Consider the following 27,135-nt stretch of genomic DNA (forward strand, 5'->3'; position numbering starts at 1 on the left):
GGCAGCGATTAAAAGACAGAGGAAAGGAACAATTCAAAGGGGGCAGTGGTTATTGTTATTAAAAGATCCATGAAAGAGAAATGTATTGTCATTATTTAGAACAATGCAAATGAGCGGTAGGTTGGAATTTACATTTCAAACCAGCAACTGTTTATTTTTAGAAAATATGAAACGACTTCAGCAATAGGTTGTGAAGGCAGTAATAGATACAGCCATATGTGAAGTCTGAAAATGATTAAATTTCATATGCGTCAACAGCAATCGCAAGAATATTAAGAGGTTTGAAAATGGACTTATGGCAATCACGAAGAAATAAGAGAAGGATTTAAATTCAAAGTGGTAGCAATCGAGATTTATAATATCTATTGATATTAGCCATATAGAATAGAAATTATTGAACATCTATGAAAGACCAGATGACCATGCCACGTCAGAATTTCCTCAGTCAAAGAAATGAAGGGCACGACAATGTTTATGTATAACAAAGAGACCTTTAAGTTTTCTACACGTCGAGACCAACCACGATGACCAAGCAGCCATAAAAGATCAGAATATGTTGTGGTATGAAGGTTTGAACAAAGTCACGATAATATGGTCAGCGATAGACAACGACATCATAAATGGTTGATGCATCGATAGACCCATAGTGTTCGTAGTTTAATCGAATAGTTATATGCAGATTGCAAACATAAGTTTGCAAAATCAAAACATTAATAATTTGCAATTTGGAGAAGGGTCGATAAGCGTTGATGGCTGTAGGAAAATCTTAAGAAGCAAACCAATTGACCAAAATGTTCACACCGTGGAAATCAGATAAGGAGCATTAAACATTAATTCATTTTCAGTAGTGCGTCCGCAGAACTGGGCAAGGATTATTGTCGCAGATTATCTTCAAAACAATAAATTTATATAAACTGTGACTAAATATAAAGGATGTTGGACAGCAACAGAAAAGGTGTTTGTATTTAATAGAAACATACTTGTTTGGTTAGATATTCTCATTATGTGCGTTAATTAAAAGAAAAGTCAAAAAGGTGTTATTTATGAAGAAGAATTAATATTATGACTTTTTCATTTGAAGAGTCACAACTCTAAGGGCCCGTTTGGCAATGGGAATACAAGCGGAATAGGCATATGTAAATTCTTAAAATTTTGAATTCTTCATTTGGATGCACCAAAATGGAATTGGAATGCGAAGTAAAATAGGAATACGTATTCCAATTTTGGCCCAAAAATGGGGTTTTGCAATTCCACCCAAATAGGTGGTATTGGAATATGTATTCCTATTCCACTTTTATTTATTTTAGAAAACATAAATTTTGGGGTCCGCGAATTCCCCATCAAATATTCGCTGAACTAAACAGAGAACAGGAATACGTAGCCCCATTTTCTATTCCAGAATACATATTCCTATTCCTACAGCGAAATGGGCCCTAAACTAAGGGCCCGTTTGGTTGATGGAATAGGAATAGAAAAATTGGAATACGATTTTTATTTTCTGTTTGGTTCGTCACTTAGAATAGGGAATAGGAATACATATTCTCATTTTGCCTCTAAAATGAGCTTATACCCATTCCAAAAAATAGCTGTTATTGGAATAGCCATTCCTATTCCCAATATTACATGCCTATTCTCCATTCTTCTGCCCGCAGCCAAATGGGCCCTAAAAGGATATATGTAACAAGAAGGATATTGAAAAACAGATAAGTTAGAAGTGGAAGTGTAGAGTCAATGTGAAGGAAAAGAATATGAGAAGCAGATCAGTAGTTTTGAGTAAAAAGAACGTGAGGAGCATGTCCAAGGAAGTATGTGAAGAATATAAAGGAATAATATAATCAGATTAATATCTGATTTATATACATACAGATATACATCAGAAGTATGGCATCAAAGCAAGAGAAAAATTAAAGAGCATGTAAATAGAGATCAAAGAATAAATTCAAAGCACAAGATAGAAAAATAAAAGGCGGTTATTTCAGAATATAAATAATAGAATAAAGAGTGGAGGTGAATGAGAAGTTATGCAGATATAAATATCAGACCGAAGAAGATGAATTAATTGTCCATGATCAGTTGAGTGAGCAATATAATCAAGGTGGAAAACAGTTTGTGTGCAGTGGGTTGGTGCTCACAAAGACAAAAGTGGGAGTTGGAGCTTTGAGTAGGTCAGAGCGTGCGAAGTGTGGGAGTAGGAGCTTCTAGTGAGTTGGTGCTCATAAACATAGGGGTTGGAGCCTCTAGTAGGTCAAAGGCTACAAAACATTGTAAAAAGAACAGTTCATATAAGAAGGCAATTATTTGCCGTGGTTTTCTCCTACATTGGGTTTCAACGTAAAACATTGTGTCCTTGTGTTCATGTGCATAATTGTTCATTTCAGCATTTGGAGTTAATTGTTTGGATGAAAGTTTAAATTGACAAACTTGTTATTATACTGATTCACCCCCCCTCTTAGTATAATCGTGTGCTCTTCACTTTACCAATGTATTGCAGAATCTTTTGACATTTTACACTTTGAGAAGGCATCAATTGACATCAAGAACTCTGTGTCCATTTAGAACCACTAGTAAGTTGATTGACGTGTGATTTCTACCATCCATCTACCATTTAGGAAAAATAATGAGACCTTTTTCTCTGCGAAATTCTATTTGAACTTTTACCATCACCTCATTTTTTTTCATAACTTCTTCCAAGTTTGCACAAGGGCTTACTAAAAGCTTATGGACTAGGAGCTTTGAACCCTATTTCAGCAACAGTCAATTCATTGGCTGATTCCACTTATTCAGCTTGACTTATGTTTGTCACATGCACTTTGAGTCATTGCATGCATCTCCTTCCAATGAATATTACTCTATAGTGGATATTTTATCTTTATATTATGGTTCTCTGAAGGTTTGCCTCTTGCATGCCTTGATGTTGAATCTTGCTCATTACAATCATGAGTCATATCATACAGAGCTTTCTGCAATCTATTAATTTAATCGTGATCATAACTCACATCCTGGTCAATATGGGATTACAGGAAGAGAAAAATAAAGCTGCTGCTTTGAAGAATGCCTATGTCCTGAAGGGAAGGCACCAGTTTGAGCTGGCAGTAGCTTTTTTCTTGCTTGGCGATGATCCTAGTTCTGCAGTTTCTGTTTGTGCAAAAAATCTAGGCGATGACCAACTTGCATTAGTGATCTGCCGTCTTGTTGAGGGTTCAAATGGACCACTGGCAATGGACCTTATATCAAAACATATTCTTCCGACTGCAGAAGGAAGGAAAGATTACTGGCTTGCAAGCATGTTGCAGGTACTTAGGATTTCTGGTGCAATATTACAGCTATACTGATGACTTACTACCATTTCAATTCATAGTTGGATATAACACATTATACAAGTTCTTCAATGATAATCTGGATGTCATTTTATATGTGCTAACCTTTTCGCTGAAATGAAAATCGCTTTATAATGTTGTTGCAGTGGTTACTTGGAAATCCTATGAAAGCTTTCCATGAGTTGATTCAACCATCCACAGCATCCATGAGCACAGAACAAAGCATGCAGATGGACAACTTATTGTCTGGCTTAGCTGAAAGTGCCGACTTGGCATGTTTAGACTCTAACATTGGCCAGTTCTGTGCAATGCTAGCTATGAAGAATAGTGTAAAGAGAAGTATAGGGGAGAGTAAGGCAACCTATTTAGCAAGGTGGGCTATTATGAAGACTTCAAATGCCTTGAAAAGGTCTGGATTTCCAGTAAGTTTCTTGGGCACTTCATTAGACTTGTAGCTTAAGTGGAATGCACTGAAGCATTTTTAAAATCCTGTTGCACTGTGACATATTAATGGTATTTTCTTGAGTTTCAAATTTATAAAACAATTAAATGAATGTTTGATACTAAATAGAGAACAGTTTTATATAGAACATGGAATTTATCTAGAATTTTGTGTCTTTTGTTTTATCTTCTTGCTGGAGAATTGTTACAATATTTGATATTGATTTTTGGATACTATCCTTGTTTACCATTATTCTTAATTTCCACATATTACACTCATGTCCGTAGGGTTCATTTCCCAAAGGAGTTTTAGTCCACTAAATTATTATTATTTTCTTGGTCTAAGGTTGAAGCCCTGGAGTGTCTTTCTCTTTCCACAAATTTTCCTTTTAAGGAATCATTCAAAGAACATTCTCTCCTTGAAAGCCATGAAGATCCTTTGGAGAATTATGAACCCAATATCAATAAAGGCACACAAATTAACTGGATATCGAGAACCTTAGCAGGAAAGATGGAAAGAACATACAGGCTAAACTTAGCAATGCAGTATATGTCAAAGGTTGTAATTGCATATCCACAGTGGGGATTCTTGCATCCATCTTCCTGTAAACTAATGCTTGATACAGGTGCTGAAAGCCAGGAGGAATCTCAATATCTTGTGTTAGTGAAGGAAGTGGATCTTAAGTTGGGTACAGGTCTTTCTGTTATTGAGCAGAGGTACTTTATACAAATTACTGATGTGATTCAGGAGGTATGCTTGTGTCATATAATTTGGGAAACTTTTAATTGCTTGATGCTGGTATATTACTGTAATTTGTGGCCAATCATTGCATATTTTTTGGTTTGGTGACTGCTTAATTCTTTTTCTTTATCTCTGGAGGGGTTAATAATTTTGTACTTTGATTTTGTGACAGCTTGCGAACTTTTGTTACCATCATGGACGACAAATTTTCTGGTGTCATCTATTACATGCCTCTATATATCCTCAGTTTCCAAATGCATTGCAGATCACAAAAAGCCATACTATGTTTCCCTTCAAAGCCGAACTGCTCCAGAGAGCTACAAGAGATACCTTTAATGTTCTCAGTAGTGTTGTTCAGGCTTGTGGTAATAATATTTCATCAAAAGATGTCCTTATTAACGTTAATGGATCCGGTGAAAGTGAATCTGATTATCATTACTGTTTTTTAAATCTTAGAGAGCTTCTATATATTTCTTATGACATAAAACTTCATACACAGTATGTGATCAATGAAGGGTCACATTTTGAACAACAACAGGAAATTTTCAAGTTACTTGATCTCTTAACCCTGGTCATTTGTGTTGCTCTTGCCTGGTTAAGAAGGGATGCAAGAATGCTACTTACACTGATTAAAACCACTATGTTGCATGATAAAGATAATTCTTCAGAAAATATTAAGATGAAAGGAGGACATCAGCAGCTGTATTCACTTGCGGATCATGCACAGCAATATCCAATACTAAATAGCACGGCTAAAACCTTTAATGACAATCAACAACAAGAAAATAGTAAACAGGAAAAGTTCAATTTGCAGCTAATTGGAAATCCTAGCAGGTGGCAGCTTGTTGGAGTTTGTTTATGGGGCCGTCTTATGACTTCGATCAAGGAACAGTTAAATGAAGTGTCCAAAAGGAACAGTTCTTGTTCAAGGTCAGGTGGGTTTGATATAGAATTTTTTAAAAGATTATTATCAAGTACCTTGGAATCAATTTCTGCTGGCTTAATAAGGCAGTTTGCATGGTATTTGAGGCAAAATTTACATACAGTGCCACCAAATCCTATTCTGTTGTGGCTCTCAAATATGGGTAATTTTGTGAAGAGGGAAGCTCAAAACAGAGCTTTACACAATGTTGAGCATGAAGATTTTCAATATGAAAATGACAACATTTATTTTTCACAATTGGGAATCGATGATCTAGTGACATCTGAAAACTGTAGTGATGTTAATTTAAAACAAGTTTCAGAATTATTAGTGATTCAGAAGGATCTTTTCTGTCTTCTTAAATCAAAAGGGTTTACAGAATTTGCATACAGAAATAGGGCAGGTGTTGACAGTTGGTCTCACCTTGCAAAAGAGTCAAATGATGAGGACAGTGTTGTGACTAGTACGGGAGATATTCAAAGAGCTCTAGGAAACAATAGAGCAGATGGTCTGAGAAGAAAGTCCGTTGGATCCACAGTGAAGAGTTCAACATCTCATGATCAAATTGTTCTGGGTACAGAACAGAAAATAGCATCTAGAAAAGAGAAAATAAGCAAATCTTTTCAGAAGCCAAAAGAAGTATACCGAAGAAATGGAGAATTGTTTGAGGTAATTCAATAATTTTGATATAGACATTTATTTCAACGTTCTCTAAATGATTAAGTTGATTCCAAGTATGATCTCTCGTGTTGTGCTCCTAACTCTCTGCAGTACTTCTATTTTGTTTCTTTTGACATCTGTGAATGTTGCACAACTGCTATCTCATACAGGAACCTTATTGCTACAAGTTGCATAGGCATCATGTCTCATGGATGCCAATGAAAATGTCATATTAAGTTTTACCTATTCCATGCTTTGCAGTTGAAACATTATTTGTTGTTTGATCTGGAGGGAGATTGCTAGTCATGTTTGACAAATCCATTTCCACTATTTTGTAGCGATTTCTTCTGAACTGCTTCAGACTTCTGGATCCTGATGGTGAGAGTAATTTGAATTTATTTGTTGTTTCTGAACAGGCAATATGTGTGAATTCTTGCAATCCAGAACAAGTGGTCATTGCAAGCAATCGCAAGGTTCTAGCTCTTCCTTCTCTCCATTGATTAGCCAATAGCTTGTGTCATTTTTTAAAGCTTTTATTGTTCAAATGGTAATGGAATCCTGATATTTGTTCTTATTTTACCAAAGTTAGATCATGTGGTATTTTGGCTACTTAGCCATGAGCTAAGAAAAATATGTTCCAAACAGTGGAATAGTTGAGTGACAAAACTCTTAACTGTATTAATTTAGATGTCTTATAAGTGGAATAGAAAATTATATTAATATTAGGTTCTGTAGATGGTATACCATAAGGGAGATGTATAGGCTTCGATTTTTCACTAGTCATATCTATTCTTTGACTAAGCTTATTTGATCAAAATATATTCATAATATTTCATTTAATAATTACTTGTTGAAAATGTTTTCATACCATTCCATGTAAAACCCCTATTTAAATTACACAGTAATATGCAAATTCGAAAACAAAAAGAAAACTTTGACACAAAAGTTTCTGATTAATAATTTAGTTTTGTATTTTTCTATTTACTTATATGGGGTGTTATGCAAGGAATATAATATAAACATTAAGAATACAGAAAACTGAAATAAAAGAACATGATATTTGCAACCACCAAATGATAAATGATTATTACAAATAAAAGCAGACCGTTCTTAATATAAATTCGCTCATGATTTTTCCCAAAAAGATGTGATGTCCCCAATTTTGAGTTGCGGCAGAGTTGATGGATTCAGTTGGGTCCTTGTAGGTTGATAGTAGTGTTTAGAGGAACTTGTTGTGGGGTTATTAGATTCTCTGATGGCCAAAAGTGAGTTTTGGCTCCATTTTGAGGGACTTACTATAACAGTAGATTCCGATGAGCTCAGATAAGTTAGAGGAGTTGAGTGACGCTCTTAGTTTTTATTTACAGCTTCTAGTTTGGGCTTCAAGAATATTGGTGAGATCATCTATTTTTAGTCACCCTGTCAAGTTTATTCGTCATCTTTCTTCATCAGGACCACTCATGTGTTGTCAGATTTCAATTATGATGTTTCTTTTGTCATTTTTGCAAGATTAATTATTATTTAATTAAATATGCAAAGGTTGCTATTTTTTTTGGTATTGTATATTGGTCACCTTAGTATCATATCTTGTTGGAATCTTATTGGAAAGTTTTAAATCTTGGGCATAGGAAACAGTGACCTTGTGTGTCAGAATATCATGATATTTATGAAAAGGTCATTTTCGGAGCCAAAGGGAGTTAATAAATTATATTATTCAAATATATGCTTAAGTATAAAGCAAAGGGGATTTAAGTGAAAAGTGTATTCATGAAGCTCCTTGCAATTTGGTTCATGGATGAAGCCACACTTCATTTAATGTTATATAAAGGACTTCCTTATGAAGATTGATCATTCCTTTGCCCTTTGATTTTATTACATTTTGTGATCTATTGAGGATTTCAACATTGTTGTTTTGTGAGGACTGACTCCTCCATTTTCTATTGTGCTCTGAGCCATTGAAATATGGTGAATTGTGCTATGATTTCATAGGTTTAATTATGTGATAAGGATTGGAAGTTTGGTGTTCTATACCAAATTATCCATTAATCTATTGCTGTTTGATCAGGGTTTAGAAGCTAGGGTTTGGTCTTCATTTCTGTGTGAATCTGTTGTTACTTTGAGGGTGGTTGATATCTGCAATCAAGCATTACTGGTCTGCGATTACATTCCCACCCTGTGTGGCCAATTTGATGGAATTATCAGGGGTTATCGGGAGTCATTGTGGAGTTGCGGCTTCTTGTTTTGGAGCTGCACTTGGGCGTTCTTTATCTGCATATTATAACATTTCTTTGGCAGCCTTTACTGAGAGGTAGTGTGGGAGTTTTCTATAATAGCATTCCATACTGGGAAGCTGCAATTCATTCTGCTAAGCCTGCTAAGCAGTGTTTGTATAGGGCTGCTACAACAAGGCTTAGCATGGAGTTTGGTGAGGTCTGGATGCAATATACATTGGACAGCAACAATAATCAAGGGTCCTTATTTAATTACTTTGCGTAAGTATTGACTGTAATAATTTGCAAGTGTTATAATTGCAAATCAATAAATTTATCCTGGCTTACTTAGTAGTTCTTTACTAGTTATTTGTTACAACATTCTTATATTATGAAAATACCAAAAATATAGAAACCAGTTAAGTAGCAGCAATAATCTTAGGATGGAAGCAAGAATTTCACATCCGATGACAATTGACAGGGCAGCTAGGTATATGGTTTCCATTTTTTAAAGGTCTTCAATGAGAAAGCTGGAAGATAAACTTCAAGTGACCCTGAGGAGATGCAAAATGCTTTCTATAGTTTTTACAGTAACTTATTCTCTTCAGAGATGACTCCAGATAGAAGAGTAGTTATGGAAGAATGCTTTAAACTCATTCCTCTCAAAGTTTCTGAGGAACAGAATAATCTTAGTAAGCATATCTCGGTGGGGGAAATTGAAGCTGCTATTGATACCTTTCCTAATGGAAAGTCTCCTGGTTTGGATGGATTTCCAGCTGAGTTCTATAAGAAAAATAAAAGTTGGATCTGCCTTGAGCTGTTGGTTGTTTATAAAGAAACTTTTAAGAAGGGGTCATTAGGGGGATCCATTAATAAAGGAGTTATTAAGCTACTGCCTAAAGTGGGGGATAAGTCTCTGGTTGAGAATTGGAGACCTATTACTTTATTAAACCTGTCCTATAAAATTCTTGCTAAAGTGCTTGTGAGAAGAATTGCTTTGTTGCTAAATAAATTTGTTTCTCAGACACAAATAGGTTTTATCCAAGGGAGGTATATTCTGGAGAATCTTATCACTAGTTGGGAGGCCATGAATGGGGCTAAAGATGATGGGCAAGATGTAGCTATGATTCTGTTAGATTTTGAGAAAGCCTATGATAGGATTGAGTAGGGATTTGTTATTGGTATGCTTAAAGCATTTGGCTTTCCGGAAACATATTGCAATTGGATAAATGTTTTATTCAAGGATGCCAGTACTGTCATTGATGTGAATGGATGCATGTCAGAATCTATTGTGCTAGAAAGGTTGATTAGGCAAGGTTGCCCGATTGCCCCTTTGCTATTTGTCATTGTAGCGGATGCTTTGTTTTACATTCTAAGGGCAAAGGAGTTGGGACCACCCCTAAAAGGTATTTCCTTGCCTAATGGGGAAGTTTTTCTTAATGCTCAGTTTGCAAATGATACTTCTTTGTTCTTAGGGCTTTCAGAGGAGAATTTTGAGAATGCCTTTAAAAGGATTAATTTCTTTTGTATGGCCTCCGGGTCCAAGATTTCACCTTCAAAGTCTAATGTGTTGGGTTGGTTTGCTGATCCACCAGATTGGTTGGTTAGCAAGGGTTAGCACTGGTCTGGCCTGAATTAGATTGTTAGATACTTGGGTATCCCTTTCTCAGTTGATCCAAATCTCAATAAGATGTGGGAATGCGTGTATGAAAAAATTAATAAGAAACACTTGAAATGACAGACTCATTCCTTGTCTTTTGCTGGTAGATTGCAAGTTGTGTAGAAAGTTCTTTCCTCTCATCATATTTTTTATGCCTCCGCTTGGATGTTTCTTAACTCCCATGTGAATATGTTAGAAAGAATTCTGCGAGATTTTCTTTGGTCAAATGGAAAAGGGAGTAAGAAGAGACATTGTGTTAAGTGGGAATGGTGTTGTCAAGTAAGAAGTTAGGGAGGTTTGGGTTTGAAGGATCTTAAAGCCCAAGGAATGGCTCTAGCATCCAAATGGGTGTTAAAATCTCTATGGGGAAATGAACCATGGAAAATCCTTATTAGAAATAACCTTTTGAAATTAGTCATTAGGAAAGGCAAGAATCAGAAGGATATTCCAGTGATTGATATTGTTTTAGGGGAGTTTAAGATGAGATTGTTCAGGTCAAAATTTTTTCAGACCTTTTGGAAGGCTTGGATTGTCAGCCGACTGGATTGTCGTCGGTATTTTTGTAGCCGACGGAATGATTTTCGTCGGTGTTTCTATACTCTGTAGCCGATGGGTAAATAGTTTGTAGTGGACATAATGTTTGTGGCCGACGGACTCCTTCAGGAAGGTTCAGTGGATAGTATTTATATCCTGTCTGGGATCATTGTAAAGCATCTTCTATTGTTGATCTTATGAAGCATAATGTAATGTCTGGCATATGCGAATATAATAAAAGGAGTTTTCTGTTCGTGTTCCATTGTTTGTATGCACTCATTTATTTTACCCATACAGTAAACATGGATCCAGGTGAGGAAGTTTATACAGGAAGAGAAGCAGCAGGAGGACCTCCTTATTTCCTTGTGAAGGATAGATCCATTTGGTGGGGGCTTTCGTATAATAATAAAGCTTTGGCCCTTACTCAAAGTTGTTCTGCCAAGGCTTGGAACTTGAAGGGGATTTCATTGATTCAGGATATCTTGATGGGTGGGCAGTTAGGGGAGTAGAGCAGTTAAAAGACAGATTTAATATTCCCAATTCTCAGAAAAAGACTTACACATTGATTAAGAAAGTGATTAAGTTCAATAGCCCCTGTGATATTATTGATTCAAAGGTCTTTCTTGATAAAGCTAAATGGGCTGATGGTATTCTGTTGAAGGATACCACTTCTAAAGGGTTGTATCTGTGTGAAGAATGATTCTTCTCTCATTGCTAGAGTGATCTAGTGCTGGGGGCAAATTAATCTATTCTCTGATTGGTCTTTCTTTTTTGAATTTTTTTGGAAAGGTTAAGCCGAGCCTAAAAAGATTTGTTTTAAATGGTTGCTGTTGTTAAAAAAGTTAGCCGTTGGTCAAATTCTTTCTTCTATTGGTCTATCCCCTATGTCTTGCAGTTTGTGTAATGTGACTAAGTCGTTTGAACATTTACTTTTCCAATGTGTTTATGCTCGTAAGTTGTGGTCTATTTTTCTTGGCTCGTCTTGTCTATGGAACTATGAAGGTAGTATCACCTGGAGTGATTCTTGTTGGTTGTGTAAAGAAATTTGATTCTAAACTTAACACTTTTTGGTTTGCTCTTTCAACCGAGATTTTATGGACTCTTTGGAAGGATAGGAACAAAGAAATCTTTTAGGAGAGAAGGGTACTTACTGAGTTTAATTTTAAACTCACCCATTTTCACATTATGTCTCAGGTTGCTTTGGTGTTACATATCTCCAAGAGTGATTTCATGATCCTTATGCGAGAAGGCAGCCTGCTGATCAATAAGGATAATGTGCATTCAGCAAATTATATTGCTGAGTACCAGAGTTTGTTAGCTCCTTCAGAGGCAGCAAATTTGAACAATGTAAGTAATATGTTTCAAGGATACAGTTCAGCCAGTCAGGAGGAGGCAACTGCTGATGTGACTCAAAACCTTAATGAAGTTCTAGGGGCTCAACCTGATCATGACAGCCATAATGATGGCTGGAGCTAGTTTGTTTCTTAAGTTTAATTTTTGTTATGATAAATATGTAAAAAGCTGTAATCAATGAAGTAAATGTAAAATCTGATAGTGCTGCGATCTTTTAAGTTTTGATATCACTCCCCAAAATTTTTGTAACTGTATATGTAATTGGGGGTGTGATTTTCTGTTTTATCTTAGACTCTTGGATATGCTTGTAAATGTTTAAACTATCTTAATAGAAAAAAAAGCTGGAAGATAAACTAGGTTTTTTCACAGGTAAAACATCCATAAGTCTTCACCATGAGTTTTTAGCAGTTGGCGATAATGGTAAAGATGTTCCCGTGCTTAGTGTGGTAGCCACTAATCCTATCAGCACTTATGATGTTGGAGATTGTACACAAGGACATGTAGATGTGTTTGTTTCATTAAAGGACAATAACATCAAGTAGTAGCAGTTTGAGGATTTTAGAGTTAGTGTTTTGGAAAATGCTAACTACCTTTGATGGTAATCTTACATCAGTTGGTAGTAGTGGGGATATGGGTAATATAGGGTCTGATTTTCAGGGTAGGAGTCCCTTATGAGAGTATGTTGATTATATTGTGGATAGTGTGAGTGCAAAAGATGCAGTTGTTACCATTGTTAGCATAGACTCTCTTGATGACAGTGTTGTTTTTGAAGAGGGTATGAGCACTGACACTTCTAATTTTTATGGCAGTAGTCATAGTGTTGGGTCAATGTAGGGGACAAAAATATTCTCATGTGTAGAGAATCAGGGCATGGAGCTACTTAGTGATGCTACTCATGATTTCAGTGTTATAGAGGAGTCAGGTGATGTAAACTTATGTCCTAGTGTTGTTGATTCACATGATGACATTAAGTCATGTATGCAACAATAGGTGACAACAAAGGGGTCTCAGTTGGACGGTGTTGATACTAGTGTTTTGGAGACATTTGATCTTCACACATGTTGATGATTCATGGTGCAACTAATCTAGTATATCATATCAAATGTTGGGTGATGACTTAGAGTATTTATTGGATGATGATAAGTCCCCAGATTATGACTTACAGGGATTTACTAATGAGGGGGAAGCAAAGAAATTCGAGGAATTTGATACAACAATGGCTTCCACATCTTCAGAGGAGGTATTGGTAGAGGTACCCAGTATAAAATCCGAAAATCCGATATAGGGAAAATCCAAAAATATAAAATATATAGGAAAATTTGCATATATACATTACATTCATATGAAGACATGGATAAACCATGCCATTCAATCGTAGCCCAGTTAGAGTCAAGAAGAGATAGACCCCAAATCATTGCACCATAGAGAATAGTGGGTCTAACCAGGGAATCCAATAGACAAAGCTTGGACTAAGTGTCCTAGAAATGGTGTTGGAAGCATTGCCTCTCCAGGAGGGCGAGAGATCCCATGCCCTTGGCCACTCTAGGAAGGTGGGCCAGTCTCATACTGAAACGAGGGCCGAAGAACTTGACCCCCAAGTAAGTGTAAGAAGAGACAATCTCAATCTACTGGCCCTGAAAGCTAAAGTGGAGCTGTGAAGTCTTCAAGCAGTTAAAGACCATAACTCGAGTCTTGCTCAGGTTCACTCATAGCTGGCGCTGATCACAAAACAAAGCAAGTCGATCAATAAGCCTCTGGAGCCGCTCTGGAGAGGAGGCCGGTAGAACCACATCGTTTGCGAACATGAGAATGGAGATCAGAACTTGGTGCAGGTAACAACCATCCCTAGGGAGCGAAGCCTCACTGAGGAAGGACTCACTGAGGAAGGACTCAAGCTCATCAATACAAGTGTCGAATAGTGTAGGGGAGAGCGTACATCCTTGCTTCACCCTGATGGTGTTGTGTATTGGATCAGAAAATCCCTCTAGAGTTCTAAATCTGCCAACCACTGTCTTGTAGAGTCTCATGATTGCCATCACAAAAATATCAGGAGTACCAATATCTCTGAGTCTCTGAAAGAGAGCCCCCCTAGGCACCGAGTCAAACACCTTACGAAAGTCTACAAAGCAATAGTAGACTTTCGTAGAATGGTGTCGTGCCTCCTCAATGATAGCTCGTAATGTCAAGATATGATCCATGGTCTGGTAGTTTGCACAAAATCCAGCGTGCCCACGAGCATGACACTGTCGCCTATCAACCTATCTGGTAAGGATAATGTTTAGCACCGTGGCATAAAGCTTGGCGAAGGTACGCCCAATCATGATGGTCCTATAGTTACTGGGGTTTGAAGCTAGCTTGGATTTATGAATCGGGTAGATCACATTTCTCGACCAGGAAGTAGGGAAACCAGTACAAACTGCCATGTTGAAGAGCATCGGAAGAATGGGGCACAGGATCAGAGTATTGAGCTTGAAAAGCTCAGCTTGAAAACCATCTTTGTCAGCCGCTCCACTGTATCTCATGAGTCTAATGGTCTCCCCAACAATGGAGGGAGTGAAGAGGTGGTAGTGGGTGGGAGAGGTGGGGTGAGTGGGAAGTTGGTCCGGGATATCGTAGAGGATGAAGGCATGCAAAACTGGGGTGTGCTAGTTTAGAGTGGAAGGTAGGGGAACAAAGTGCGCCAAAAGGATTTGGGATCATTGGTGAGTGTGTCGCAGAAGGATCAGCACTAAGAAGCCACAAAAACATGCTTCTTGTGGCAGGTAAGTTGGTCATAAGAGGAGTGCAACTGTGTATGAGGGGGAGTGGGCAGTGAAGGAGGCATGCAAGGAGAGGTGGAAAGACTTACACTCATCGTCAAACCAAAGATTCATCAGGCAGGATTTATGGTTAGTATGACCGAGGGGGGAAGGTTTAGTGGGGGATGGAGAGGAGGGCAGATTCCCAAATACCATCAACAACTAGGTCAAAAAGGGGTGATATCTAGGAGGGGTTAGTGAAGCGGTCCGGGTGGAGCAGTCGTCTGAGATGGAGGGTGAAGAGGTAGTCATTGCCATCAGAAAAGTGAAAGGTAGTATGGGGACAACGGGAAAGGGTGGGGGGTGGAGCTGGGGTATGGGTGGGGGCGAGAGGGGTGAAACTGATACAAAGGCTAGCGATAGAGTGATCAGCCGGGGGGGGGGGGCGGGTAATGGTGAATCTGGTGATGGAAGGAATAACAAAAGAAGGTGCAAGAATGTAGTCCACCATACTTGCGCCGCCGCCATGGGGCCAACAGGTGAAGGACTTAGAGCTTAGAAAGCAACGGAGTCCATTCATAATCAACAGGTCAAAAGACACACAAAACTAAAGGAGATGGCGACCATAACTCGAAAGAGGCTCTAGGCTGTCAGAAGAGTCACGCTGAAAGCCCATACCGTTCGGATCCCACTCCTTTGTGCAGATTGAATCAGTAAGGCGGTCGTGCTGGGAGGTCTGGAGGTCTCTGGTCCGAGCATTAAAGCCTCCCAAAATGTGATGTCGCCCAACCCAGAGAACTTCGAGATGCACTCAAGAAGGTTAGAGAAGGGATCACCATTGATAGGACTATGGATAGCGTATGCAGAGGAGATCGGTGGGAAGTAACATACTACAATGAAGATATCTTTGGAAGACTTCACAGAGTGGCTGACTTGGATCTAGATCCACATGAATCGAGCTGCAGTATCAGAGTGGACAACCGAAGTAGCATTGAAGAGGTCGTCTTTGATCAAACAAGCAACACCACCCAAACCCCGAACACCCCCAAAAGTACAAACCTCCTCCCTACAAATTGAGAGCCACCTAAATCCTTCGAACCCTGGGAGAGGGCGAACTGGACTCTTGCGAGTCTTCGTAACCACAAGAATATCCACCGAGCCCAGAGCATCAACAAACAAACCTAGTAATGACCAAGGAGTACCATTACTGTTCCAACAGTTGACATGGAGGGAGGTAGATGAGGAGGTCACAACTCCATGCGACTGCTGGTGGGACCGTCATTTGGTCTGAAGGGTTTGGCCTCTGATCCTAGCCAACGAGCGGGGAGTCACGAATAATAGCTCTAAGGTTATGGATCGTTGTCCATTTATTGGCTTGCCTCGCCTCAACAACCAAACTCCTTGAATGTTGCAATCCAGCCACCTGCGCTCTTGTGAGGCCCTCATCTAAGAGGATCTTTTCCGAGAGAGGGAATAGCTTCCTCTACGATCGGAGGGCTTTCAATTTGTCCAAAGGCGAGGTGAATCTCAAAAAGAGTGTACCATCCGGTCCCACCCAACACGTGTCCAGCGAAATATCAGTGATACTGAGCTGGTTAGCGAGAAAGGAAGGACTGCCCAACTGCCATGGGATCTACAATAATCGTAGGGAGGCCCCACACTCTGAGGTTAAGCTCACGGGCCCTCCTCCATCGTTCCTTGGTAATCTGTCCTTGGACGATCTTTTTGACACCAATAAGAGGATCTGATATGGGATTCACACAGAAAGAGACCCACGACTTAGCCTTTTCTTCTGTTTCCAATAGAAAAGTAGTGTGTTTCATCACAAGATCACATTGCTGGTTTCTGAAGGAGTCCAGGTCTGCAAGCCGATTGATGACCATGTCAAAGTGTTTTGTTATGTCTGCTGTTTCTGATAGAAGAGTAACAGAACAAGTGGAAATGGTGGACATGTTGGATTCAACCTGTATTTTAATTGCTGCCATAGTCTTAGAGAGTTCAAGAACAATATCTCTTAGGTCCTGGTTATCAACTTCTGCCTTCATCAACCTGTCAGGGAGTCTTTGATATATGAGTGGGGGTGTTGGAGTGTTTGCTGTTAGTATAGCAGGTCCAGTTTTTGGGAAAGGCTTAGATGATCCCATTTGAAGCTAGATGCAAAGTGCTAGCCGCAGTGTAATGGGCACCCTTGAATGTCCCAAAAAACTAAACCAAATTGCTGAAAGGAATTATGTCAAATAGTTTGCATTCAACCTCTTATTTCTCTGTTTAATGTTTTAAACCCCTTATAACTTCGGAAATCAAACGTTTATTTGTTTGTTGTGTTTTGTGCATGGAATTGGTATCATACAACATAAACAAGAAAGAAACTACAATAATATGCAAAGTGGAAATGAACTACTGCCAATAAAATGTTATTTTCGAAATTCATAAAACCAAATACATGGCAGATTTATCAACTCACTAATTACTTCAGCATTATTGACATAATACTCTAGCCCATGCTTTCGAACTTGCTGCTACAGTGCCGCATGATTAGTGCTGCTACAGTACTTTGTCCTTCAATCAGTCCACTACCTTCGTAATATCATTCCCTCAAAGCGGCATAAGCGTCGGACAAGTAGTGAAGAAGATATGAGCAAAATACCAAATCTGCCTGTAGCTGGAAATGCAACTAAACTGCCTGATAATGAAGCCGATAACAAAGAATTCCAAAGGCCAAACCCCAAGGGAATGACATCTAGAATGTTACAAGAGAGGATAAACGTCCTCAAATGCCAAGAACGGAGCTGCAACTCACACACCAATTTCTTCTCATATTCAACCTGTCTAATGAAGCCACAAATGCTTCCTTTTATTCTATTTCCAAGGGTCCGCTCAACTCATATGGGCAATGTGGGATAAAAGATGTGTAATATATAAAACATATAGTAAAATACCCCTTATGTCTCCCTTGGGTACACATCCCCATAAAATAAATATTAAAGTAACACTTTAATATTTTACAATTAAATTAGACGTTACTTTAATAAAACTTCAGGCATTAAAATGTATTAGCAATCAGACTCCGAATAATGCGAGTGATAGCTCATCGGAAAGCTCTCACCAAGGAGTATCAAATCCAATCACCAAAATTGACCTGCACTGTGTCCTTCCGACTTACTAAAAATAGTAAGTATGCTTGAAACTGAGTAAATCAACTTCGTTTTGGCCCAAATTGGAAATGACTAGGCCAAAACACTCCAGGATCCCATTAAACCCTTCGTTAGCCCTCGGGACCATGTAGAACAAGGCTAACGCACACACACTTGGTCAACTGCTAAAATGGGGATATTACACGCAGCGGCAAGAAGAAGCCACCAAGTATGTGCAACAATCGTGCATCAAGGTTGTTGTTACCAACAAAGGCCGTAGGGAACAACAACTTGGGTTGAGCAGGGAACAACACCGCTAGTCGAGCAGAGAGCTGAGAGTTGTAAGCAAGTAGGTGAAAAGGATTAGGAGCCAAAGCAGTGATGGTCGTCATGTGGGAGAAAAAACAAAACCGGGGATAAAACATAGTCACGCAAGGGTATCCACTGGCAAAGACACGAGGGCGACATAAGGGCAGCCACCGGCAAGCTCGAGCAAGGTCGGGGCTCCAAATGTGAACAGGGAGAGGTGTGCGAGTAGGGTGAGCAACCAACGACAACGAGAAACCCGCACTGGTTTGGAACACGATGCTAGTAAAACCAGTTCGAGCAGAGAACAAACACGAGCAAAGAACAAACATGGGCAAAGATGGACGCCACACTAGATCAAAAAAGAAGGTAACCCTTACCAATAAACGTTGCTAGACACATGTCATGCGGGAACAAAACCAGGGCCATCGAGGGTTGACGCGTAGGAGTCAAGATGGGCGGGAGTCCAAAAACATCAATCTGCAGAAGAATCTTGGAATTTTGAATAAGAATTGACAACAATGTTATCAATGGCAACGAGAATGGGAGAACATATTTAGAATTCATTTTCAATAGCAATAAGAACAATAACCCACCTCCAAATTGAAATACACTACTATCATTTAATTTTGAAACTACATTTCTGATTCATTGTAAGTATTAATACAAAAGGGTCCTCTATACAGTTTTGATAATGATATAGGTCTGTTATAGTAAGACGATATCTTGATACAACTTCCAATATTCACCATATCTTCCACATAGGACCAAAATCAACCCAAGACCAACCTAGCACTAGTGTATTGTGAGAAAATGACATAAGGATGCATGTTTTAGGTCTATTATGCACTTTTCAGACTTTCCCAGCACCTTGCAAATAGTCTGCAATAGAGTTCTGAGCATGTAGCATGACTATAACAGCAATATTAATTCCATGATTCTTAACAGAATGTTGTCAAATACTAATAAGAGGGCCCCAAATAGCAGGAATTAACTACCAAACAGTAATAAGCACATTAGGGCGAACTAGGAAGGAGGGGTCCACTTGAAAGTTAAAAAAGAATAATATTTTATAAGTGCTGATGTTGTCTATAAAATTGGGGACACGCAGCCATCTTGGGGATTTCCAAGGCATCCCCAACCATCCCTGGGACGTACAAACATCCCAATTTTTTTTTCCTAAAGTCCTCAAGTTTTCGAGACTTTTCCTGGAAGTTTTCAGAAAAGGGGGATGGGAGAAGCCATAGAAAGGGATGTTATACATGGATAGTTTCCTAAATAGGTAAGAAGTCTATAGATCTTGAGAATTATATTCATATGATGGTCTTGAGATAACTATTTAGTGGGATATTGAGGTATCTTGTGTGCTTGTTATGTATTGTAACTTGGGAATTCAGAAGGAACTTCAACACTTTAGAGACATTGTGGCTTAACTTTATAACACCAAACAAGGAAAAAATGAAAGTGTACGAGCTTACAGTTGTAGGATCAAGAGTTGTTGGGTAAGTTGGAGATTCAAAATGTCGATGTGTTAAAGAAATGTTGGTTCATCTAAGGATTGATTCCTTCACTAGGGAAGAAGATGAAGGTAGTAACTCAATCCTCATATGTTAAATCTTACAATTAGGTGATGGACTTTGAAAGCAAAAACTACATCGCGAGGAAAGAATAAAATAAGTGTTGAAAAAACTATGGAAGATAGCAGTAGCAATAGTGAATCAAAGGTGGTGCAAGCCCTTCGATGGGATATGTTGTGCATGATGAAGTAAAGGGCCAAGAAAGGAGGCCTCAAGGAAAACAAATAAGTATGGCACACAGACTGTAAAGTATGCCACAAAATAATGGTGAAAGGGGATACTACATTGATCTCATAATATATGGTCAAAGGGATGCTCTTCTTGACTTCGTGGTCAAGCCTTGCATATGCTTGGGCAAGTTCATTCAGATTAAGGTTGGGTGTATTTAATCTCCTCATCTCCTCTTCATTGCCTTTTCATATTTAAAATAAGAGGATGAGTTGTTTCTAGGGTTGATCCTAATATAGTTCTATTGTCACTTTCAGTTTGGTTAGAAGTGATGTCACCTTCATTCTTTGGTTGGGTCTAAGAGTATTCATGGTGATGGTTATATTCTATAGAGGTTGAAGAGCTTAATATGTTTGACCATTTTTCTCCAAAAAAGTCTTCAATTCATTTCCATTTGTTCACATCTTTTATTTCCTTGGCTTGCAAATATCTTCTATTCCCTTTCTAGAGCCCTTAAAGTTTAAAAGCCATTTGAGTAAGTAGCATTAACTATTGTTTGTTAGTCTGTGGTGACTGATAAAGGAAGTACTATACACTCACCATAAATTTTTATTGGGGCTATTTTATTGCCTATTTTTCTGAGGGCCGACATGTAATTATTCTAGCCCTAATTTTGTAAGCGACAAAAAAGATTGTATAAAATGGCTTAGGGTTATGGATTTTATAGAGTGTGATGAGATAGTAGCTTCATGTGGCGGTATTGAGCTGTAAGGGATTATAGATTGTAATCCTATTGTAATCATTGGATCATAAAAATAAGTGACTTGTTGTTCGGTGGATGTAGCCTAGGTATTGGGTGAACCACGTTAAATCTTTGTGTCTTGTGTTCTCTTCTATGTGGTTTATTATTTTCTGATATTGGTTATATTTGCATATAATCGTTATTTTTGTCTTGTTAATCCTAACATTGTTTGCCCCTTAGGCGAGTAGGAATGATTCTCTAATACCACTTGTAATGTCCCAAATTGTAGTTGACCTATTTGAGTGCAATTGACATTTCCAACAATAATGTGCTAAAGTGAACTTTATAATCATTGATAGTTTGAGAAATAATGAATAAATACATTAGTATGTGTAATACAAGGTTATAATAAGAATTATGACTGGCTAATCCCATAACCAATCATAATTTTGGTAGGAAACTCAGAAAGGCTCTAGTAAATTGCTTGACCCAACTAAGCCTAAGAGCACACACTTATCCAAATTCCACAAGCAACAGGAATGTCCAACTATAAAAAGTTCCATCTCTTGGGTAATCAACTCACCTTTCAGCCCAGGCATGAATGTCTATCTATGACTATTTCCATCCCTTGGGGTAACCATCATTCCACAAGCGATAGGAATGTGCAACTAGGATTAGTTCTATCTATTGGCTAATCAACTCGCCTCTCGGTCCACAAGAGGTAAAAATGTCTAGCTATGACCAATTCCATCCCTTGGGTTATCGTAGTCAGTTCGTGGGAGCTACTAAACTAGACCTCCCTTACTTCCTCCAACTTTACATTTTATTGATTATGATATAAATACATGGCTATATATAAGCAAAAATATAGTATAAATATGAGTTTTATTGTAAACAATATTTATTGATGCATATAATCAGATCGAGTGCATTAAGTGCTTACAAACTGATTTCTACAAATGAATATAGGTAGATAAGTTGCATAAAATATTTATTATTCATAGCACAATTACTGATTAAATGCACAATGGCTGTATAATACGATCTAAGCTATTCTTATTCTTTGTAGCAGAAAAGTCATGTCCTTCCAAAGTCACACCTCTTCCTTCTAGGCATAGTTGGAAAACTCATCGAGGCATGGAAAAAAATTCGGAGAAAGCTTGGCTAATTATTGACCAAGATCTAGGGAACTTATTAAATTGCTTCAATTTAACTAGAAATGCATGTTTTTTGCAAAATTCAATAAGAAGATGCATATAATAAGTCAATAAAAGAGAACACAAAAGAAACAACTTTAGTCTAGATGTATTAAAACACAAATTGGGTACAAAATCACATTCTTGTGAGGAATGCTGATGGCTGGAAGCAAAACAGTAAATAATTTTTGTAAACCTAAAAGTAAATACATCATTACAATTACATCTTCCTTTTCCCAACTCTAGTAAAAACTAAGGGAGAGGTAAAACTACAGGGTCTAGTCCTACAAGTTTGCACTAGTAATTGTAATACATCATTACAATTGTGACTTGAGGTCGCCAAGTAGTGATTTCTGCATAGACATGTGCATTGGAGATAGTGGTGCAGAAGTTGGAGTAGGTTTTATCTTTCATGCAAGTTGGTTGCCCATCTGCCTTTACAGTATGCTTCAATGCACGAGGGTGGCCTAGCATAGAGACTCTAGAGATGAGGCAGGAGTGGACTGCTAGAGAGCCTGTGGTAGAGAGCCGAGTGGAGAACCTGACGCAGGAGATAGTACGGCAGTATTTTACTGCTTTGTATCTTTTGTTACACTCTCCTTTGTACATGCCCTTTACGGCCGTACGATGACTGAAATGTAATGTGCCTGAAACTTTCTTTATCTATGTTCGTACAACAACTGAAATGACCTCCTATTAGAACTTAATACCATGTTCCCTCTATCTCCTTCTAAAGCCGTACGGTGCTCTTCCTTTCCTATAGCATATGGTTGCTTCTTTGCTATCCTTTCCCTTTGCCCAGTCCGTATGGTGATCCAACTTAGCCTTCTTGTTTTGAATGGTGCCTACTAGGTTGTATGGTCTTTAAGTTTTACCTCCTTTGGTCATACATTACATTTTTAACTCATGTGTTGGGAAGTGTCTGTACAGTTTTTGGTTTCCTCTTATGGTGTTTTGATATATTGTTTCAAGTCATACTTTTATATCATAATGCTAGCAATTGCCTATAGTTTTTAATTTTTTTTTTTTGGTTCAATATGTATATATTTTATTACTATTATTATTATTAATTATTCGTATTTGATTTGTTCAGGTATCACCTCAACCGTCATTCCTCTGATGGTAAATATTTAATTTTGAACCATTTACCGGGTTGGTCACTTCCTTCCTGTCTAGCATCCAGAGTTTGATTGCTTCGTTATCGCCCACTTCACAAATCTTGTATGGTCTAACCCACTTTACTTTGAATTTACCAGGTTTGATCTCATTCTGCCTACTATATTTCAATACTAATTGGCCTGGTTGGAATTTGTTCAACTTCAAGTGCTTGTTGTGCCAAACGTGTGCCTAAACTATGAAACCTCGGTGGCCCATTGTGCTTGTAGTCTTTGTTCGTCGAGCTTGTTCAGGTTATATAAGCTCTCTTTGAGACTCTCCATGTCTCCCAACTTGTTTTCAATTGCTATTCGTAAGCTTGGTACCATAAACTCTGTTGGTACTACAACCTCCTAACCATACATTAATTGAAATGGGGTGTGTCCCTTGGTGACCTTGTAGGAGGTCCAGTAAGCCCATAGTGCCGATGGTAACTTCTCTTCCCAATCTTCACCTTCGACACTGAACGATTTACAGATCACTGATACCAAGATTTTGTTTGTTGATTTTGCTTGTCCGTTTGCTCTCGAGTAGTATGGGCTTGAAAGTGAATGATAGATTTTAAATTGTGTCATAAGTAATTTGATGACATGGTTGAGAAAGTGTCCTTCGCGGTCACTTGTCAGTTGAATTGGTATGCCGTACCTTGTAATGATTTGTTAATAGATGAATCTCGTCGTACTGAGTGCAGAGTTGTCTAGTAGGCCCCTTGCCTCTACCCACTTTGTGAGGTACTCCGTTTCTACGACGATGTATTGACATATGTGGGCTTTGCTTATCTTTAGGGGTCCAACAAAATCTAGTCCCCACTGTTTGAACAGTCCCTATGCATGTGAGGGGTTTAGGGGCATAAAATCCCTTTTCAATGGTTTTTCGTCTCCTTGGCATGTGTCCAATCCAACGACCCATTCCCTGGCATCGTTGTGCACTGTAGGCCACCACAATCCTGCAAGAAGTATCTTGCATACAGTTGTGTCTGACCCTATATGTCCGCCTGCGGGCCCTTCATGTACTTCTTTTAATACTTTCGATATCGCCGGAGGATTTGGTCAAGTCCCATCTTGTATAGTGAATTTAATGTCCCCATTTTTGCCAGTGAATGTAATGTCCCCTTGAGTTCCCCGTGTTGGCGTAGTTTTTATTCATGCGGTCTGGTTGCTTTTGTACGGGTACTGCTCCTTGTATTAGTGGGATGGCGGTGGACACACAATTCTGGTAGTATCCCCTTCAGGTCTTTGTATGTCCATGCAAAAACATCTTTATACTCCATGAATATCTTAAATGTGCCACTTTTAGTACTAGATTCCAGTCATCTCCCATAAAAATGTTCTTTGGGTTGGCTTCGTCTCCTAAGTTCATCGTACTCACTGAGGGTTCTTCATATTTAATAGGTTTGTCTTTGCTGAATGTATGTGCAAGAATTTCATTGATTGGTGCCTCTCCTTGACCTCTTTGTACTCTATTAGAAATTCATTTTTTCCATCTTCGTTATTTCCTCCTTCCACTCCTAACATGTGACAACTTGGAAAGAGCTCATAGTCCTCCATTTGCCAAAGGAATAAGCCATTCAATGAGTCTAGGTCATCGTGGGGTCCTCCTAATTTCAGGATTCCTTCCTTATCCAGTTCCATCCTCTTCTTTCTTTCGTTGTCTCCCTTTTCACCTTCAAAGTTCGACAAAGACGCTACATCTTCCCCCACCATCTGGGTGTGCAAGTCAGTTATAAACCTGCAACCCCCTCTTCCCATCGAAAAGGTGTTCCTCTTCCAGGCCCTTCTTACTTTTGGCTGTACTAGCCAACCCCTTCCGATGATGGCGTTGTAACCTTTCCTTTTCAACGAAATGACCACAAAGTCGAGTAAGAAGGGTTGTGTCCCGATTGTTACAGTTTGTGCCGCTTGAGTTTCGAGGGGTTTGATTCCATGTTGATCGGCGCTAAGCAATTGGAATGTAGGCAGCCATAGGGCTGGTTGTCCCAACTTCTTCCACGTTTCCTTAGGTTGCACATTTATGCCCAATCCTCCATCCACAAGGGTGTCCGTTAGGATGGTATAGAGGATACGCATCTCAACTACTGCAGGGTGTCTTCCTGTGTTTAATGTGAGTGGCATTGGTTTGCCATGGGAACTTCACTTCCACTGTGTGTGTTCTTCCCTGGCTCATCCGCCATCTTTGGGGATGGTGTCATGTTTAAAATTACTGTTCGTAACTGAGGCATTGCAAGAAGGTTGTTTAGTTTCATAGGAACCTGAACTTGCATTACCTACCATATAATGTTTTGTTCTATGTGGTTCCTCCTTGAGGTACCCGCAGTGTCCTTTGTTTGCGTTCTTTCGACCACCATCTCTTTTTCTATTTCTTCTTTTGCCTGTTGCATCATTTTCTTCCACTCTTCAGGATTTGGGTATGTTGCCTTTTTCACTTGTACGCGAATGATGGCTAATGTTTCTTCCTCACATCTTTCTATAGTCAACAGGTTCACCTCAGGCTTAGGGCATTTCAAGTCATTGTGGTCTCCAAGACCACACCATTTGTAGAGTAGTTGTCATGTTCCCTTTGTAGTACAATCCCTAGTGAAGTGGCCCCATAGTTTGCATGCGTGACATTGTATCATTGGCCGTCTGGTTAGATCGTATTGTATCCGGCTATGACAAATGGTTTGTCCTTTATAATCATGTTTTGAATTCTGTATACAATTTAAATATAAGATAACACGGTGATTTGGCATCTTAAATATGACCATCATAGATATAGTGAAAGATCAAATTGTTTCTGTAACTGTGTCCTGTTTGTCTCCCTACCGGAGGAGTTAAAATTCAATCTGGACTAATTTAAGATTGCATATATATTTGATCTGTCGCATCTTGATTATTTAATTCTTAACCATATAGGTGCGTAGAATTTTATAAAGTTGTATGTGGAAATCTTCATTGTAGTTGACTTTATTGCCTGAATAAGCAGAGTACTGATCTTTTTATTATTGAAGTCAGAAAATCTATATCTTCCTTCCTACAAGCATCAAATTCATTATTGACAAACCTTACACAAAACCTTCAGTTCAAACATTCAACATTCAGTTTCATTTTGATCGAATTCAAAGACCTTGCCAGCCGGAGAACTCCCAAGCTTAGATTCACTTTAGAAAAGCTCTAAACCAAGTGATCAAGTTCGAGGAGAAGGTCTACCCACCTAGGTGTAGCAGAGCCTGAAGTGTAGAGGAATCAAGGTGATTCCCATTCGTTGGCCAGAACTGATTGAGAGATCCTATCGGAGAAGTGGCAAATTCTTGGATTTCCAATCTGCGGTTTTAGGAACCAACAGATTGGTGACTCTAATGGGGAGAGTTGCTCACAATACATATTGTGAAGTTACCTAGAGTTTCAAATTTCGTAGACTAGAATCAAAAAGTAGTTATATCAGTTTGTTTGGAAGCGTGCTTTGCTGGAAATAAGAACCTGGAAGATCAACGCATTCCTCGAAAGAGGTGGTGACTCTGCATTAAAAGTTTAGTTGGTAGCTTTGCTGTGGGAGAAGAATTAGAAGGAAATGATTTGATCATGTACTATGACTAGGAATCATATTTATGTTACGCCATGGAGGAAGCAAACATACATAGGGGGGATGTGTTTTTCAATCTGGAAAGATATGAAGGTGAGACATTGGCACATTTGTATATAAGGATGGTGAATATTTTTCGGGAGGTACCTTCAGACACATGCCTCCATGCAAGGAATTGATAAGAAAATTTCGTGAGTTGGGAATCTCACCAAATGATCCTGATTTGAAGCTTCCTTTCCAAATATTGGATGAATGTACGAGTTATCTATCTCCTTTGGATGCATTTTTGAGCTTAGAAAAACAAGAAGAAGAATTTGCAATACAATTCTTCATGAGGAGAGTTTCAAATTTTGTGAAGTTACCTAGAGTTTCAAATTTCGTAGACCAGAATCAAAAAGTAGTTATATCAGTTTGTTTGGAAGTGTACTTTCCTGGAAGTAAGAACCTGGAAGATCAACACATTCCTCAAAAGAGGTGGTGACTCTATGCATTAAAATTTTAGTTGGTAGCTCTGCTGTGGGAGAAGACTCAGAAGGAAATGATTTGATCATGTACCATGACCAGGAATCATATTTATGTTACGCCATGGAGGAAGTAAACGGACACCCTTGGATGCATTTTTCAAATTGGAAAGATATGAAGGTGAGACATCGGCACAATTGTATGTAAGGATGGTGAATTTTTTCGAGAGGTACCTTCAGATATCATGCCTCGATGCAAGG

The 27,135-nt window shown here is 38.6% G+C and overlaps 1 protein-coding gene across 5 annotated transcripts in view; it reads left to right on the plus strand.

Annotated features, from left to right (window-relative positions):
* The window catches only part of LOC149563971 (transducin family protein / WD-40 repeat family protein), a 221,185-nt gene that overhangs the window by 64,915 nt on the left and 129,135 nt on the right, over positions 1 to 27,135 (plus strand). For all 5 annotated transcript variants that reach the window (XR_016364136.1, XR_016364137.1, XM_089827078.1 and 2 more), the window contains exons 6-10: positions 3,021 to 3,293; positions 3,464 to 3,739; positions 4,105 to 4,509; positions 4,673 to 6,091; positions 6,499 to 6,555. Coding sequence is in view for 3 of the 5 variants with exons in the window: in XM_089827078.1 (XP_089683204.1) it covers positions 3,021 to 3,293; positions 3,464 to 3,739; positions 4,105 to 4,509; positions 4,673 to 6,091; positions 6,499 to 6,555 (2,430 nt within the window). In the remaining 2 variants the exon portion in view is untranslated. The remainder of the gene's footprint in view (positions 1 to 3,020; positions 3,294 to 3,463; positions 3,740 to 4,104; positions 4,510 to 4,672; positions 6,092 to 6,498; positions 6,556 to 27,135) is intronic.

Source organism: Cupressus sempervirens, chromosome 4 (assembly GCF_028749045.1).
Source record: "Cupressus sempervirens isolate cs-2001-9-10 chromosome 4, ASM2874904v1, whole genome shotgun sequence".
In the NCBI taxonomy this organism is placed as follows: Eukaryota; Viridiplantae; Streptophyta; class Pinopsida; order Cupressales; family Cupressaceae; genus Cupressus; species Cupressus sempervirens.